We start from the raw sequence: 19,592 nt of genomic DNA, 5'->3' as shown, positions 1-19,592 counted from the left end.
GTTAGGTAGCTGGTGACTCTGTCCCACAGGTTGAAGAGCAAATGAAGTAAACTACTTCAGATAAAGAAGTTATGTACTCACCATAACTTTCTATCTGAGTAGTTCTACCTCATTTGTCTTCAACCATCCCCCCTCTTTCTCCCTAACCTAATCCTTTGGGTTATGACATGTCCTTTATGTCGGACGGTTATTGCTGGGATCCTTGGTCCTGTCCAGGCTAAGGTTCTTCCTGCGATGATTGGTGTTTGATGATAAGGTGTCATTGGGTCAGGTGTCTGATACCTGTTAGGCAGCAAACTCGATCTGAAGGGAGAAGGGAGACAGGGGGCATTATGGGTAAGGGGAGGAGCATGGAGCTCAGAGCCATAGCTGGAAAATGCAGCCGTGTCGGATCCGATGTAGATCCAAAGACCCACGGGTTGAAGACAAATGAAGTAAAACTACTCCGATGGAACATTATGGTGAGTGCATAACTTCTTTTTTTGTTGATTTGTCTAACCTGACCTGTTTACTGAAGTAGCAGTACCAGTTGCAATAGGATTGGTCTGAGAGCTGAATCCTGATGCATACCCATTCCCATTGGGATCCCCTTTGTGCATCCAAGCACTGTTCCTTCTCTTCTGTGGAATGTAAAATTTGGAGATCTATATATAAACTGTTGCAACTGTTTTGTTTTAACATTGTGTGGATAATGAGTGAGTGACTGTTGTGAATGCAGCTGACTGAATCCTCATAGCATCCTCTTAGTTATTGAAGAGGAGAAATGCTGTTATGTTATGGGTAACAAATAACAGCTATTCTTTTATACTGAATTACAGAGTATGCATTTGTTTTTGTTTTTTTGCATTAACTTGGCCTGCTATATAAAGAAAAAAAATAACTTGGAAGAGAAGTCATCCTCTACAGTGTTTTTTATTTATTAATTTATTTTATTTTGAAGGTTGAAGGACCCTGCAGATATCAAGGAATGCAGCTCTTTGATGGATGAAATTGTTTCTCTGACATTTTCTTTAATGCCTGTCAACTTCAGCTGGAAACGAGAGCCAGTGGGTGAATTATTAGGAAATAAGTAAGTGTCTAGATCTGTAAAGAGCTGTATTATTCACTTGTGTTGCAAAAAAAAAAAAAAGATTTCTTCTGTTCTCTGAGAACTATATTTTATATGTCTAATTGATTAATGTCAGAAAGGGCACGTAACCTGTATGCTTCTTGAAATATACATTTACAGTTGTGGGTAATTTAATGGCAAAACTTGATAATATCTTAATTCACTCCTGTTTATGTAGTGCTTTATTGAGTCACATGTGAAGGCCAGGTACAGATGATTCATTTTCTGTATGAATAATTAAGTAAAGCTGAGTTTCATTGTGCTGGTTATCATTAAACTCTCTCTTTACCATCATGTACTGAACAGAAGTAAAGAAGTTCAAGCTGGAGGAACAGTATCTGCCATTAATACAGGTCCTTCGAAAGTGTAATTTCCTTATCATTGCCCCATGCCTACTCATAGTTTTAGATGTTCACTTTAATGATGTAATACAGCTGTGATGAATATTTTCAAGTTTATATTCAAACTTAGTGTAAAATAAAAAATGCCACAGAGCACACCAGCACAGAGAAAAGACTTTAATGACCATTCAGTGATAGCAAACAGTTAAGCGCTTTCATTTTAAAACCTGAAAAGAACCTCATCAGAACCAAACTCTACAATACTGCTTCCTATTTGTAAAAAAAATTACAGATCACATGCTATATGTAAACCAACTCTGTTGGAAAGTACACAAATCCATAATGAATGTTGTTCTTTCGGCTTTTCCCAGTTAGGGGTCACCACAGCGGAACTCCAGTCTGCTAATGATTGGCAGTAGATTTTTCACGTTGCCAGCTCGACGCCCAACCTTCAACGAAGGCACACCCATTTTACGCATGTCTGTCAAACGCCATTCGACCGCGGAGAGAACATGCAGACTCCATATAGAAAGCGCTCCAGCCGAGAATCGAACGGGAGAACCTCTTGCTGTGAGGCAACAACGCTACAAATCCATAATGAATGTAAAGACCTTATATTAAAAATGTTAACACATTGTATTAGAACATTTAAAAAATAAAATTAAGCAGTTAAAAAATGTATATTTACAACTTTATAATCGTGCTTTCTCACATAAAATAGAATTTATAGATAACTGTTGCTTTGGATTGTTTCAGGGTATAGAACGAAAGAGCTTAACCTTTTGTTATTACTGAGTGGCCGTTAAAGTATCTTCTCTGTGATGGTGTACTTAGTGTCATTTTTTTTTTATAGTTTTTAGTTTAACCTTTTCAGTTCAATGCTTTGTGACAAAGTACTGTTACTAAGACAAAACAGTTAAATATTTGAACAAAAAATAAACCAGGCAAAATAACCAACTAAATGCAGTTTAAGGCAAACTTAGAACCTGTTCACACAGGTTGTCATTTAAAGCTAAGTCAAACAATATGATTAAAAAGCTCTTAAAGGATGCCAGTGAGGAACAATCCTTCAATCACTAAGGTGTTAGCTTGCAGCAGTACAGAGTTTGCTGTTATAAAGATCGCACATCAGATGATTCAAGCCATGCCGCAGGTATATTAGCAAGCAATGGCTGGCAGAGGACAGTATCTGTGGCTAACACTAAAGGGACAGTTGACATATTTATATAAACCTTATGTATTTGTAATGAAACAGCAGCAGTGTTTTTAGTATATTACAAAACTGGACAGGGAGCCAAAAATAGCTCCATATCATGGATTAATGTGATGGTAGTGAAAACACCAGTTAGTAGCAGTGCTGCCAACATTTGCATTAACTGTAACCGATCAATCTCAGTGCTAGGAAGCCTGTGGTAAAGGTCATTCATTACCAGAGAGGTTCTCAGGACGTATTGTGTTTAAACCTTGTAACAGTCTTCTGATGGAAACACGAGGTCTTAACTACAGCTAACACTTGGTCCTTTAATGTTAGGTGGTTATCAAAGCCAGTGCTAGGATTACTTACTTTTAATAAAATTTCAGCCTTTTGCAGCCATAAGAAATGGAAGGTGGATGAACCAAGGTAGGACGCTGTCTCATGGTAGCATCTTTAACCAAAGCTTTTGTTTTGAATATTTTCAACTTGAGTAATAAGTAGAAAGCCAAGAGTAAATGACCTCACAATCATCTGCTAAAGAATATTTATTTGCCATATTTTCTTGAGAGAAGGAGTTGTAGAGCTGAGTATTGTCAGCATAATAATAATAATAACAATTTAGTCCCCTAGTTGTGATAAGATCCCCAAGGGGCAGCATAAACATTGTGAAAATTAACAGTCCTTAGATCAAATCCTGAGGTGCTCCACAATGCAGAAGATCACATTTGGGTATGACCAGAAAGAGAGGATGCAAATTACTCCAGCACAGTAACAGAAATACCAGAAGAAGAATATAAACTTAAACAGGATACCTTGATCAATATGGTTAGTCCCTACACAGAAATCAAACAGAACGTAGACAGAAAAAAATTGTTTGTTCTCTAGCCATAAAGAAAGTAATTGTCCTAATTAAGGAAGATTTATTGTTATGAGAATTGTAAAAAAACAGGCAAAGACTTTTTTAGTAACCTTACCCAAGAATAACATTTTAGAGACAGGGAAGTAATTGCCAAGAATTTTGGGAGATGTTTTCTTGGGGACAACCATCACTAAAGTCTTCCTCACCAAAGATGGAAACCACAGTCTTAAACAGGATTCTAAAATCTGTTAAAAAAATGCTCCTGTATTCATGCAGGCTCTATCCTGTCTGGAAAAACAGAGATCCATTCTACAAATTTGATGGCATGTTTTGAATCATAACTATGAAAATATCATATTCAAGATCCAAAAATGATGTGCAAGTTCAGGAGAAATACAGCCCATGAAGTCTGAAGTAGGAACCTGTTATGTAACTGTGGTAAGCTTATCAAAGAAAAAAAAAACAAATAGCCATCTTACACTAAAGTGATCTCAAAACTCTACAGGTGGAAACACTGGTCAGGTTGCATAGACAGCCCACCACTTGCAATAGCATGGCAGGTCATTTACCTTCTGCTGAGATGTATCTTTACAGAAAAGGTGGCTTCTTATGAGAGATCTCAGTCTGTTATAGAACATAATAATCCTTGTGATGAAGCAGAGACCCACAAAGCTCTGATAACCTTCCAACCTCTATCTTTCCCATCATGAGGAATGGAGTTCATAGTGAAATCATTGCTTATGTCTATTATGCTGGACAGCATGTACACATTGTGAGGCAAGCAAATCCAGAACATTGGACAGTGACTTGTAGTCATCGAATATTCTGTTGGGATTAAATGCACTGTCATCCTGAAGGAACTATTGGAGCCCAAATGCAAATAAAATTTAACTTAGAAAAACTATTGCACTCCTGCTCAAGTTTGGAAAGTGGGACCAAAAAGCCTGGAAGTAAAGTATTAAGGCAGTGACATCTAATGTACACATCAGCCAAGTCATACAATAGGCCTACTGTATCTGGCAAAGGCTCATTAACTGAGCCTTTGTCAGCTTTCTTGACCAAGTACCTTAAACCTTTACTATGTCATGTCCGGTACAGAATTCAGGACACTACACAATTTTTACAGATTATTTCGGACAGACAGTTGGATCATGACTGGCTTATGTGTACATTATATGTCACTACCTTATACACCAGTATTCCTTACTGGGCTGGTCTTGAAGCCATTCAATATTGGCTGAATAGGGTCAGTATGTACTCACCTGGTTTCAACACATTACTGATTTGTTTGACAGAACACGTTCTTAGCAAGAATGTGTTCTATTTTCATGGTAAATGCTACTGACAAGTCAAGGGTACTCCCATGGGATCATCTTTTGCTCCCATTTATGCAGACTTCTTTATGGGTTTTTTTGAAGGAATAATTGATCTACTATAGCAATCATAATCTATATTTATATGAGACTTGACATTTGGAGACGCTATCTGGATGATTGCTGGATGGTGTGGAAGGCAGATAGTACATATTTGCAAGAATTTGTACAATATTTAAATGAGAACAAATGGGGTATTGAATTTACGGTTAATTTCCATGTCACAGAGATTAATTTTTTGGATGTTACCATCACCTTTTTACCTGATCATACGTTAAGTACTAAAGTCTTTCATAAACACCCCCAGTACAACACATTACTTTATGCCTCCAGCTTTCACCCCAAACATATCAACAAAAACATTCCTAAATCGCAATTCCTTAGAATTAGACGTATAAGTTCCTACGAAAACTCATATCAACATTACCAACGGGACCTTATAGGTAGGTTCCAAAATAGGGGTTATGGACCCAATAACGTTATGACTGCCAGTGATTGGGCCTCCAAACAGCAGAGATCTGCATTATTGCAATATAAGCGCAGGGATTTGGATGAAGATGTTACGATCAGGTTTGTCACGACTTTTGGACATAATGCCAATGTCCTTAGGGATATTGTTGATCAGTATTGGGGTATCTTACGGTCGGATGAAAACCTTTCTGAATTTTTGACCTCTAAATGTCTATTTTGCTTTCATCAGAGCCTGACATTAGGGTCACATTTTAGTCACTATAAACATAGAACGGAAGCTACTAAACAACAGGCTACTTTATTTGGAGATAAGTTAATTGGTTGTACACCTTGTGGCCACTGTTCTTCTTGCAGTCATGTATTTACATCCAGACTTTTTACGAGTGCAAATACCCCTAAGGTTTATGATATTACTTTTTTTGGAAATTGCAGCACAGATTGGCTTGTAGTTCCTGTTCTGCTTTTTATGTAGGGCAAACGTCTAGGTCTTTTCGGATTCCCATTTCAGAGCACCTTAGTGACATCAGGGACAAAATAATGTCTAGCGCCCTATCTAAACTTACCATTCATCATATTACAGCACGGTTTAAGTTTATTGTTATTGATCATGTAAAGGGAAATAGGTTGACCAAAAAGGGGTTGGCATTCCATTTTAAATAATAAGGAAATAAGTTGGATCATCAGGCTTGGGGAATTGTTCAAACCTGGCCTCAATGACCAATTATGAATAACCAATAGGAAGTGGTATTAGGTATTCATTATGTATTTAATGCTTTTGAGCATTCATTTGTTAATCTCACTGATGAAGGTATTTTGATGCCGAAACCGGTCTGATTTTAGTCTGGTGGTGTATATATAGAGTACCATTTTGGAGCTGTCACAATAAATATATTTTTGTTTCATTATTTGGTGCTGGCCATTTTTTGTCTTTGAGTTACGTTGTTTGACCTTTGCACCTGCCGTAATTGCGGTTTCTGGCGTTTGGATTTCGTATTGCTGAACTTGAGGAACACCTGCATATGCATGCTTCAAGCCAGCACCACCAATCTCATCACATTGCTTAAATGTTACTCCCTTTCCTGTCTCTGTTCACTACTTCTTCACTTATTAATACCAGCATTTCTGCTAAAGCATTATTTACTGATTATCTCTGGTTCTCCCATTTCTTTTTTTTCTTCTTCTTTTCTCCTTTCTCTATGTTCTTGCTAGCTGTTAAGCTGGTTTAAAACAACAGACTCAAATAGAATCCAAAGTTACAACCTCCGTATTACTTACTCTTGTATCCACCTTATAACCTGCCTTTCAATTTCTCTTGTCAAAAGTGTATATAAATCACAAAGTTTGTATAGTTATGTATTTATTTATCTCTGTATGACACTATGCATTTCTGTATCTCTTCTTTATATTGTGGTATGTTCGTCTGGTCTGTGCTTGATAGTGGTCCACTGAAATCAGTGCCTTATCCCAGTAAACAAATGTAAAATGAAACAAAATAAGCCATGATTTGAAACTGATACTCTCTCTCTACCCTGATCTGTCTTTCCTAGGGCACCAAACAACAGAAATATGAGCTGTTTAAAGTTGGGGGCTTACATTATCATCATTTCACGTTTCCATTATCATGCTAGGTTAGCATCTCATAACAAGCTGGAAATAATCCATATTAGTGTCATAATTATATTAGTGTATTTTTTTCCTGTATGAGGCCAAAGGAGGTAGATCCCTATAATCTGTCTGAGACTGCAGAACTGAATTCTGCTTATGGCTTAGAGAAAAGGTCACCCCAAGATGGAAATAAAGAAATCTAAATCCAGCCAAAGGCATGTGCCTGGGAATGACTGCAAAAGTCCACTTGTGAATTGTTTTTCTGTGGCTGCACAAAATGCTCAGACATCTGCAAGTGTGAAAAACTGAAGTAGACATATGGAAATAAATGGGTGAAGTAACAAGAGAGTTTCCCCGTCATACAAAAAAAAAAATCAGAGAAAAGTATTTTAAGCAATTGGTTAATTGAAAAACCAGGACAGACATGCACAATATCCAGAATAGCAAAAGCAACAAATATAATGGTTAAGAAAAAAGACCAGGAACAATGACTACCCAAAGTCAATCTAAAATGAGAGAAAAACAAATAGTCTCTGTAAAGTACTGACAAGAAATTTAACACTACATATTTTCATATGAAACTGAGGATAGTAGAATTCCACTTTAAGTAATAAAAGTAAAATTAATGTAAAAATAAGCCCAGTCTGATAAAAGGGCTTTGGATTTGTCAGGGGCAGGTCACAGTGAACAGAGGTAAAATGGTATACACCACATACATCTATCTGGCCAAAGATTTTGACACAGTCCACCACTCAGGCATAGTAGAAAAGCTAAATCAACTGGGAATAAAACCCATTGTCATCTGATGGATTGCCAACTGGCTCATAGGTAGGACACAGGAAGTCAAAATAACGAAAGTTACCTCCAGAAAGAGACCAGTCACCAATGGAGTCTCCCAAGATTTTGTGCTAGGACCTCTCCTGTTTGTTATCTAATTATGTGAAGTAAAAGCCAATACCAAAGGTCTGTGACTGACTTAAGTTTACAGATGACTGGAAACTAGGAGCAAACATTGAATCTCCAAGTCCCTTAGCCATCCTGAATAAATGTTTGCTACAAATTAATAACTGGTGACAAAGTCATGGACTGGAATTAAATGCCAGAAAAGCATTATTGTATCATAATATCCCACTCAGCTATCATCGAAAAACTCATCAGCTTGAATGTAAACCCATACATCACAAGATGGGTTGCAAACTGGCTAAGTGACAGAACCCACAGGGTCAGAGTTGCTGGAGCCATGTCAGACTCAAAGCCTGTCACAAGTGGTGTCCCACAGGGCTCAGTCCTGGGTCCACTCTTGTTCGGCATCTACTTTTCTGAAGTACAAGCAAACACAGGAGGGTTATGGCTGACAAAGTTTGCAGATGACTGCAAACTGGGCGCCATAGTCGAAAACAGATCTGACACAGATATCCTCCAGAAGGGCCTCACAGAAACGGATAACTGGTGCCAGAGCCATGGCCTGAAGTTAAACGCCAAAAAATGCATAGTCATACCCTTCTGGAAAAACAAGGTTACCCCTAGCTACCATATAGGTGGCAATCCACTGAGCACAGAAAAAGTCATCAGGGATCTGGGGACCCAAGTTGACAGTAGCCTTTCGTTTGACACTCATGTTGCTAAAGTAGTTAGGAAAACCTTCTATATCGCCCATCTGATCATGAAGGGATTCACATCTAGATCAAGGGAGGTCATCGTTCCCCTGTACTCATCACTCATTAGACCTATGATTGTGTACAATGCCCCGTTCGGAATGTATCTGACCAGACACCTGCTGCAGTTTGAAAGGCCCCAAAAGTTCCTCACCAAAAGGATAAAGGGTCTCAAAAATATGTCTTATGCTGCCCGACTGAAAGAACTCCAGCTCTATTCAGTCTCATACCGCTTGCTCAGAGGTGACCTGTGCCTGACATATAAGGCCATGTCAAACCCAGATTTGATGAATATGCTTCACCTCAAAAAATCTAGATCCCTCAGAACCACAAGGGCGGGAGACTTAAACCTTGACACGGTTATAAATAGAACGTGCTGGAGGGACAGATTCATCACCCATAGACTCCCTATGCTGTGGAACAAAATCCCGGTACATGTGAGGCAGAGCACCTCGCTGGCCTTGTTCAAGAGGAATCTTGACCAATGGATGGGAGATCGCAGACATACCCCAGGGATTACTTCAGTGTCACTGCTTGACAGAGGCACAGAAAAATGATAGGCATAGTTTTTATTCAAACTAAAGGGGTGGCGAAAGCCACATAACTATGGGCTAGGCTTAAATGCCCTTGGGCAGATAGCCTAGTATGAACCTATGAACCTATTTGAGAAGTTATCTATTTTATTTATTTATTTTTATTTTACATTTGTTGACCGGGCTAGTCCAACTGGATATATGTCCATTTTCAGTAGAGGCCCGGGGAGAAAAGCTCCGCTTTTAAACTAGATAAAATCAAGACAATACAAAAAAAAAAACACAATACAAAAAAGGATACATGCAATATGTAAAGTAAATAAAAATTTCTCCATCAGCTTAGGTTATATAGAAACTAAAAATAAACAGATTGTGAGTAGTAGGTTAATAAGGTAGAATGCAGTATTATGACCAAGAGAAAGGGATAGATCATTCAATATTAGTATAAAGGGTAAGAATGTGTCTTTGAAATGCTATAAAAAGGTTATGAAAGGTGAATAAAAAGGTAATGTAAGGTGTAAAACATAGGGTAGATGGTGAAATTTTAGAGGACGGGGAAGTAGGAGAAAAAATCTGGAGGGTAAGTACAAGAGGAAGTAATTATAGTCAAAGTGGAAGAAATAGAAAGGTTTATGTATGAGGTGGGAAGATAAGAGTTCACAGAGGAATGAATAAGTAGCAAGGAGCATGCCCACTGATAGCATGTTGGGAATAAGATACTAGGATGGGGAAGAGTGAGGAATTGCTGTTATACTTCAAAGTGGGTAAGAAGGAGAGATATAGAAAAGGTAATGGTGGGGGGGGGGTTAGTCTGGGTTAGTACAAGGACAAAGCCATTGTGATTTTAAGTGAATTTTTAGTTGATTTTTAAAGAGAGGTAATGATGAAAGAGATGTAAGATTAGTGGGAAGTATGTTCCAAACCTTCCCCACAGAATTAGAGAAAAGAGAATCACCTGCCTTGTTGTGGGATTTCAGGGTGGTAACCAGTAGTTTATTTGCTGAGCGAAGGTTAGAAAGGTTTGTGTAGGGGGAGATAAGGCTACTGAGAATAGGAGTCTTACTAGGTTGATATAGTATTTTATGAGTAATGGAGAGTTGTTGAAATTTTAGCTGGTTATTTAGTTCAAGCCATCCTAGAAGTTTTAGGTTTAGACAGTGATGTGTTCTAAATGAGGACCCAGTAGCAAACCTGGCAATATTGTTATACGAAGTAGACAGTTTGTTTAGGTTGCTTTTGGAAAGATTCGTATAAACTGGCGAGGCATAGGAGAGGGTGGAGATCAGATGGGTATGGGCAATAGTAGTTCTGGCTTCTGGTGTAAGAAAAGGTTTTATTCTATATAAGGATCCAAGTTTTCTGTTTACAATTTTGATGGTGGCATTAATATGAGCGTCAAAGTTGAGGTTGTGGTCAATCAATACACCTAAGAGTTTTGTAGTTGGGTCAGGAGCTATGATTGTACCATCAATGGAGGTAATAGAGAAATCTAGTGGGGTGGATTTGTTAGTTGGAGTAAATAGTAATAGCTTGTTTTTTTGGCATTAAGGAGAAGATGATGTTGTTGGAACCAGTTTTCAACATGGTTGAATACTGATTGGGTGATGGCCTGGAGTTCAGATAAGGTGGTTGCTTTACAAATCAAAGTGGAGTCGTCTGCGTATTGTATGCAGGCAGGTAGAGGTAGATTAGTAGAAAGGTCGTTAATGAATATGGAGAATAGTAGAGGTCCCAGGATAGAGCCCTGTGGGACACCAAGGGTAACAGGGAGATGCTTGGATAGATTATTATCCCAAAGGACAGCTTGCTGTCTATTGTGCATATAGGACTTGAACCACTGTAATGCCTTTGTGTCAAGTGAGAATGAGGTGAGTGTATTGAGTAATAATTGATGGTTGACCATATCAAAAGCTTTTGAGAGATCAATGAATAGTGCAGAGGAGAGCATGTTATTGTTACGATGTTTATTAATACAGTCTGTAAAGGATAGGAGAGCAGTAGTGGTGCTGTGGAATGGTCTAAAACCATGTTGACAGTCAGCTAGGAGGTTATATTGGAGAATGTGGTCAAGAATTTGTTGGTGGATACATTTTTCCATAGTTTTGGCTAGTGGTGATAGTAGGTCTAAAGGCCGGAAGTTAGAAAGTTCAATTGAGTTCCCTCCTTTGTGAAGTGGGATGATATGAGAGATTTTCCATAGTGAAAGAATGGAGCCTTCAGTTATGGTTCTATTAATAAGAATAGAGATGGGGTAGGCAAGAGCTTTAGCAGCAGTTTGAAGGTATTCAGGTGGTAGGAGATCGGCTGAGGGTGTACAGGGTTTGTGCTTATGAAGCAGAGTATAGATGAGAGCTGTGGGAATAGGTTTTAAGTAAAAGGTAGGTGGTAATGTAGTGGGGGAAGGTGATTGGGTAGGGCTGAGAGGTGGTAGGGAGTTTGCTAGAGATTGGATAGTTTCAGTAAAAAAGCTGTTAAAAGCATTAGCAATCTCATTTGGAGAGTTCTGGGAGAGACCAGATGGGGTCGGTGTTTTAGAGAGTCCTGGATGTAAGAGTTTATTTAGGCCTGACCAGAAGCTTTTGGGTTGACTATGGTGATTTTGTTGGAGTTTGAAGAAATCTACCCAAGGGAAATACCACATTGACAATATGCCCCTAAGAGTTGTCCCATTTGTTCTGGATTTGGGAACTTATGTGGATAGTGACATAATTTTTCACCAACATGTGTCTATTGTCATAAGAAGGTCCTTCTATATTGCACAGCTATTAAACAAAGGGATTTTGTCTAGCTCTAGGGATGTCACTGTCTCCCACAGAGCCTTCATTAGGCCAGTCATTGAGTGTAATGCTCCCTTTGGCATGTTTCTGGCCAGACACATGCAACAACTGTTGCACCCACAGAGATACCTTACTAAAAGGATACAAAACCTAAACAATATGTCCTATATGGATTAATTCCTAACCTTGTTGCTATACTTGGTATCCAGTATACTACAAAGAGGTGATCCGTGTGTGGTATACAAGGCATCTTATATCCCAACACTGATAGATTTACCGCAGATCAGCAATTGAAATAGCATCAGAAATACTCAGTGTAGGGATTTAAACCACTTCCTCAACTTCAACAGAATGGTTTGAAGGGACAGGTTTATCTCACAGCGGATACCACTGCTGTGGTACAGACTCCCTATCCACATAAAACAAAGCTCATCCCTGTCCATATTCGAGCTTAACTTGGTCTGTGGAAGGGAAACAGAAAATTTACCCCAGGACTGCCCCCCTGTACTTTGTTGTTGTTGTGTCTTTCGGCTTTTCCCAGTTAGGGGTCGCCACAGCGGAACTCCGGTCCGCTAATGATTGGTAGTTAATTTTTACGTGCCGAGTTACCAGCCCTGACGCACAACCTTCAACGAAGGTACACCCATTCACGCATGTCTCCACGCAAAAGACGCTCTAGCTGAGAGTCGAACCGGACAGCATCTTACTGTGAAGCGACAACGCTACCACAGCACCACCACTGCCCCCTGTACTACTAATGGAAATAGGCAGCTCCTAAATACTTTATCCCCTGCATGGGTCTCCTCAAATAATTTATCTTATGGTCCTAGTTATTATCTCTAGGGGTGATATGTAAGTCTTGACCAGGGGATGGTGGGTAAGATCAGTCTAGCATCACATGGAATAGGTTAATTCAGGCACCAAAAGGGAAATTGGCTAGGCTTAAAATGGCATGCCAGGTCATCTTGCCTGATGCTGATGAATCTATGAACGTGTAATAACACTTTAATACAAAAACAAAAAAATGGTCAAGTGCTTTCGTTCCCAAAAGGAACTTCTTCAAAACCATTTTACGTACTAAAACCATCATTTAAATAGCATTTAAAATCATCATGTGACCTGCTCACTCAATGTTCCCTTAAAGAAACAGTAACATTCCACTAAATATGTCATAAAATTATTGCTCCACTAAATACAACATTGAATGTTATTATACTACTACATCTTGTCTGGACATTATTGGGAATATCCACCTCATTGGCTTACTTGGTATAAGTTATTTTTGCCTTCAGGTACACACTGCTGTTTTGTTCTTAATCTATGAACGTATGAATAGAGCCAAATACAAGCTAGTAAAATCAGACTATTAAAGGGCTGACACATCTGGTGCAAGTAAAAAGACTATGGACCCCACGTGGCATATTATACATGATAAGGCTAAAGTTGACAAAGTCCTGTGAGCACTTATGTAAATGGGAACAACAGAGTACACAGGTTAAAGCCAGATGTGGGAAAAGTAAATTAAGTGGCAGCTACTCACAAAACAATAAAGACTTCTCACAGCAGCAGTGAATTTGCACACAAAAAAATCAACATGCTTTTAGAGGAGTTGGAGCAATAAAGTTCCTTCCTTCATTCCTTTGAAAAGGAAGCAGCCCAGTCAGGGTAATCACATTCAGTAAGAAGTAAAGTACCTCCAGAAACCACTTGATGACTCCAGAATGCACAGCACACAGCCAGAAGATACTTCAAAAACTACTTCCACAGTCAGGATTTGCAAAAACGGAAATAAATCAGTTCAGCAGTAAGCTGACCAAACTGATGAAGTTACTTGCATCTGTAGAATCAAAGCTTTTCTTGCACTCCAAAAGGAAACATTAACTTGATCTAGAAAACAAAATCCTCTAACTTTGTGGTCAAAGTTTGAATGAATCAGCAGACTCAGAGGCTCCATAGAGGAAGAAAAGATTCATGTCCAGAAATAGATATAAATAATTATGGATAACAAGCTGCCAAACTGGATACAAAAAAGAAAATCTACTTAGATGTCACAAATTGTGACTAAAGCAAGTTTTAGGACACTGAATCATATACAAGTTATTAAGTATTTAAAGCCCACCTATAAAGACAGTGGTATGTCCACTTACATATCTAAGGATCAGCAGCTCATGAATACAATCTTTAGTTCAATAAACTGCTGTATCAAATTTAAAGCTCAGTAAAGGAGCCAAGGGCAAGCATCAAAAATAAGTTTAGATTTGCTTGTCTGTAAGGTGCAGAGGGTGGAGCCCTGGCTGCAACTCAGGTGTCTTGAGAATCAGTTAGCAGCCTTGGCAGTGGAGTAGCCAGGCAAGGAGAGAGAGGAATAAAGGGACTTGGCCTGATCACCTCCTCCAGGTGTGGGAAGGGGTGGGAGGTGAGCACTTGGAAGCACTTTGGGAAGGTGTGTGGGGTTGCTTGCTGGCAACATCTCCTTCAAAAGTGAGGGGATGACCAGAGTGTACAGCCCATTTCTTGATTAGCCTAACAGTAATAACTTTGACCTTTGGCTCTAGCTTCATCCTAGTGTCATAGAAAAATAAAGCTCTGACTTTGACCAGGATAACTTGTGTTCAGTAGCAGGCTTTGGCACTGGAAGAGCTAAGGCAGCTGAGGGTAAAAGTAAGTGGCTGTTGGTGGTTTGCCTATCATGGGTGGAGGATGGTGAGTAGACTTACCCCTTACCCCAGCTAGTATGTTGAGAGAGCAGAGATTACTACTGAGTCAGGTTAGTGTATGCTTCTGTATTAAGAAGGTATTCACAAGTGTATGAGAGCACACTTGGACTCTATTCAGACTAGCAACAGCACAGGTCACTGAACAGTGGACTTCTCTTGATAGTGCTATACCCCCACAAGGATGATCAGCCACATTTAATACCTTATAAAGAAGAAAAGACACGATGAACACATTTTGGGGCCCTTGATGACCTAGAGCCAAAGTCTAGCAAAATACTTCATCGACCCAATTTGTAGGGATGCTGAAGTCACAAATAAAAGTGAGGGAAAAATCAGGATAGTAAAGCCCCTGTGTATATGGGACTAAAGATCCTGGCTAGCTTTGGTTGCACAAGGCTAAGAAAAACTCAAGTGATCTGAGTTACAAATTGCCTCCATGGGTAACTAAGTTAAGCATTAGCATCCTAAAATTAGTAGAGTGTCTTAGGATAAGAAAATTAAGGGGAAAATTCCTTAATAAAGATACTGCATACCGTAGTTTTGAAAATGTTTTTTGGCAGATGAGAGTTGAATTTCACTGTTGTACAAACATTCACGTTCAGTTCCAGTTATTTCAAAAATGTAATAGCTAAGAATGTGAACGTGTGGAGGGAGTGGTCTAAACTAGTGTGAAACATTGGTTGCAGATGTTTAAAAGTAGCCAATAGTCCTCTCACTTAACAGACCAAAATTCAGCTAGAGTCCTGAGTCTAAAGCTGACATTAAAATGTCAGTAACATTTAATCTGCATTCTACTACCTAGTAAACTTTAATACAAACCAGTAAGAATAGTAAATAAAATACATGTTGAATAAATGATGACAACAGTGCCAATCTTATGTAAATCTGGATCTCCAAACAGTTGGGCATAGGGCTGCCTTGCCTCCAAACTAATTAATTTCATACACTGTTATTCATGAAAACAAACAAATGAATGAGAAATAAATGAATGATAAATAAGGTCTTGATTTGTAAGTTGTCTACAGTGCTTTTGCACAGAGCCTCTTCACATCTGCCTTAATTGAACCATTCCTCATTTCCTTGAGAAAGTTATGCATGAGCTTTTCCTTCTGTTAGTCCATTAATCTCACATTTTTGTCCTTGGGAATAAAAAACAAGGTTAGTAATTATCCACTCACTGGGTGTGCTTTGCCATTTGTACTTCTATTTCCACAGAGTACTTGAGCACAAACAGATGAAATAACCATCCTTTGGTGCAGGGAAGGAGGGTGTGCAGTGACTAACAGACATTTAAGTAGACATTGTACTACCTAAAGTTCTGGCATCACAAGGCAAACTGGCCTTTTGGCTGAATAATTATTCTAATGGGCTGGAAACTGCCTCTAGTGCATGCTTCAAAAATTCATCTGTGATACACATCTGTGCAATAGCAGTCTGCTTAGTGATGTGCATCCTCACTAATCCATATAGACCAGACCTCCACTTCAGAGTAAATATAGCATTTTGGAAGGATGGTTCTCCATTTCTTTTTGACTTGAATCTTGACTTTTAGCCTGCTACCTGCCCCTTTTTTGTCTGGACTACTAACCCCTTGTATGATCATTCCAGATGCTCCCTTAAGCTGCAGCATGAATTTCTGTATGCAGACAGTAAGTTTATAACTATGTCTATTTGTAGCACACTTGTTTTCTTACAGGTAAGACCCATTTTAGACTTAGGTCAAGGGTGATGACAGCCTGTCCACTCCCTTTACTTTGACATGACAAGAAAATGCTTGGTCCAGTGGGTATGCCCTATATGAAGACGGAGACTTAAGATTTTTCTGAATAGCTCTACAAGAAGATACCAGAAGGTAGCACCAAAGAGTTCCACCCCCCCAGCAGACAAGGCACTCAAAGATAAGCTGATTCAGTAGTGTGTTGCTTGTTGCATGTAGTTTGTGTTTCTTTTTCTTTCTAGTTTTGGTACAGAAGTACGATAACAGATGTTGTTTTTCTTTAGGTGGCCGCAAATATTGGCTGACCTGTGCAGTACTCATGTACCAGTGTTATACTGCCCACGTTCAGTGCTTGAAGTGGTGGTGGTACTCCGTCAGATAATCACACAGTGCCATCTAGTGTCTGATCAAGTTATAAGCACAGCTGAAAATCGACATGTACAGTGGATAAATAAAGCATTACGTTCTCGTCAGAGACAAAATTATTTAAGGATGCTCACCTGGTATGTTTAACAGAAAAGGTTTGATTTTGTTATCGTACGTGTCATTTTCTTCAAGTCATAAATGTCTCTTTGTTAAGCTACCTGTTTTATGTAATTATTTTGTTCAGACCTAATGAATAATTTTTAAAACTTATAGTTCATTATATGGACTAGAAAGACGTTTGCATTACAGCAGTGAATTCAGTGGGTTTTAAATCCCTCAGCACAGTCATAAGAAAAAAAAAACATGCACTTGTCTGACTTTACAGTATAGGAATCCAAACTTCAAAATTTCACATATAGTTGGTTAAATTGCATCAAATTTTAGAAAAAAAAGGCATATTCATCCTCAGTAGTACTATTCAGTGTTATATCAGTAGGTCAAGAAATAATAACTTTTCCTGTTATGTTTTACAAGTCATGAAAGTTAGAAATAGTAAAGATGTAGACATAGCTAGCTGGGACTATATCCCAGAGATAAGAGTCAGTCTGTGAGTGAAGCATACCATTTCGTTGTTTGATTCCACTATTTTCCATTTGCATACAGTATGACACTGGACAAGTCAACTTTGTATTTGTATAGCTTTTGATAAATTAGCATATTGAACATAAAGTGCCCATTTTCAAATAAAACTAAGGGTGGAGTATACAAGACAATTTCTAAATATCGAAGATACTGTGACTTTATTCAGTAAGCATGATAACACAATAGTAATTATAGAAAATTGTTAATTTTTATAACATCATTTTATTTTTAGTAAGAAGTGCAGTATAGCAAAATTAAGCAAATTGCAAGTAGAATGCATAGACATAACCAGAGAAAAAACTTGAAAATCTAATTATATTATGGAATGCTATGCAGGCTGACTAGATAAAGGCAGATACTTTGTATATGATAGCATAGGGGAGCTTTTTTTGGATAAATCTGGGGAAGGGATGTAAGGAAAGGTGTCTCTGTGAAATACAGGGATAATGTATCTGGAAAGCTTTCTGACCTTGTTGTGTCTGAGGGACCGAGTTACTCACTACCAAGATACTATAGATGTTCAGGCTTGCTCTGTAAATGTTGAGTATAGTTCTTCTAATATAGGCCTGTTGCTTATGGCTGTGCATGCATTAGTGTGTAGTATGCTGTCATCACAACGTTTCACTTCTCTGTACCTTATCCATGTGACACGAGTGGCTGTGCATCTTGAAGTGACCTATAATAGTACCATGGACTTAGAAGATATGTTATATACATTTGTACATGTCTATATATGCGCCCGTACATGTGTATATATTATATGCAGTTGTACACACGTGTATATGTTATATGCACTTGTACACGTGTATATGTTATATGCAGTTATACACATGCTTATTCTATTTCAGTGCAAGCTGTTGTCTAGAACACTGTTGGTAAGTGTTGATTACATATACAGTGCCCTAAACCATGTATTACTTCACAGTGGGGCAGAAAACTTTGGCCTTAGCTGTTCTTCAGCTTCCATATTCTTTGTTTGGTGAGAAAAACTTTTCAGTCTCTGTCTTTATGGACAGGGCAGAATTATTGGGCTTTGCAAAAAATAATAATTTCTGCTGCTTTTTTTTGCACCATGGCATCCTTCAGGCAGGAAAATAAAATAAAAAAATAACCCTTTCTCATTCTGTCAAGATTTTCATGTCAGAACAGCAGTCAGTGTGGGGAAGGGGTGTAATTTCTCACTCTGAGCATTCTGATTCTTAGGAAAGTATTGTGTTAGACATTTCCACTAAAGAAATCTTTTTTGACAGTGTATCTAATATGAGGGAGGTTTTTCAGTGGGTGAAAAGTGAAACCTCTATGACACGGAAAATGTATTATGAATTGTTACAGTTGTAAATGCCAAAAGCTATACAGTAAACTCTCAGTTAACCGGAACTCAAGCTACTGGCACTCTCAAGCAACGGACAGAAAATATTGAAGAAATGCAGTACCATTTTCATTTGTTGCACTTTCTGTTTTCCCTCACAGAAGCATACCTTACGTTTTTAGACTTTTAAAAAGGAAGACAGGAATAAATTCCCTCTCTCCCCAACCTGAGAACAAGTCAAATCAAACAAAAAGTATAGGGTACAGTATTAGTCAGGCTTTTTTTAATAGTAACTCTCAAGCAACAAGAACCTACAGTTATCCATCATCTACCAATCCTCATGGGTGCAGGTTAACTGAGAGTTAGTGTACCTATCTCTCCTGTTTTTCCATCTTTAGAGAATGTTTTTCTTACTGATGACAGTACTTCTGATAATCAACCTGCTACTTCCAGGAGGTCTGACAGGTTATACAATGTGGTCCAGACACACGTGTACCTGTTTCTAATCAGAAACCAAACCCAGCAGTCAATCTCTCTCTCCCTTGCTCTCTTTTTCTAAATATACAGCTGCTAAACAGTTTACTGCTTTTAATCCCATCCCTTCAAGCAGCAACTTGATCCTCTATACATACCTTTACAAAGCAGTACAAACTGGATTCCTTTTCCAGGTCCAGAACAGGCTTTGCTAGGGACATACTTCATAGAATCCTGGAGTCCTAAGTATAGCTGTCCTCACTGTTATCTATCTCTTATGTAAGCTATGGTAATCTACCCACATAACCTAGGCTACTGTAACAGTGATTATGTATGAACATACTACAGTTGCATTAGTAAACATTCATTAACAGTAAAGGTTGTAATGGATCACCTTTGCAGTAGCTATCCTTCCCCCATTCCTTTTTTTTCTTCTCTTCTATGTGTGTG

The 19,592-nt window shown here is 38.5% G+C and overlaps 1 protein-coding gene across 3 annotated transcripts in view; it reads left to right on the top strand.

The window, feature by feature from the left end:
- ERMARD (ER membrane associated RNA degradation) overlaps positions 1-19,592 on the top strand; it is a 1,319,361-nt gene that overhangs the window by 1,075,829 nt on the left and 223,940 nt on the right. For all 3 annotated transcript variants that reach the window (XM_044067775.1, XM_044067770.1, XM_044067782.1), the window contains 2 exons: positions 941-1,069; positions 16,636-16,854. In XM_044067775.1, coding sequence (XP_043923710.1) covers positions 941-1,069; positions 16,636-16,854 — 348 coding nt within the window. The remainder of the gene's footprint in view (positions 1-940; positions 1,070-16,635; positions 16,855-19,592) is intronic.

The sequence above is a fragment of the Protopterus annectens genome, chromosome 1.part0 (genome assembly GCF_019279795.1).
Source record: "Protopterus annectens isolate FY-2018-M chromosome 1.part0, PAN1.0, whole genome shotgun sequence".
Lineage (NCBI taxonomy): Eukaryota > Metazoa > Chordata > Ceratodontiformes > Protopteridae > Protopterus > Protopterus annectens.
Note: the sequence above shows the minus strand (reverse complement) of the source record. Positions and strands in the feature narration are given on the sequence as shown.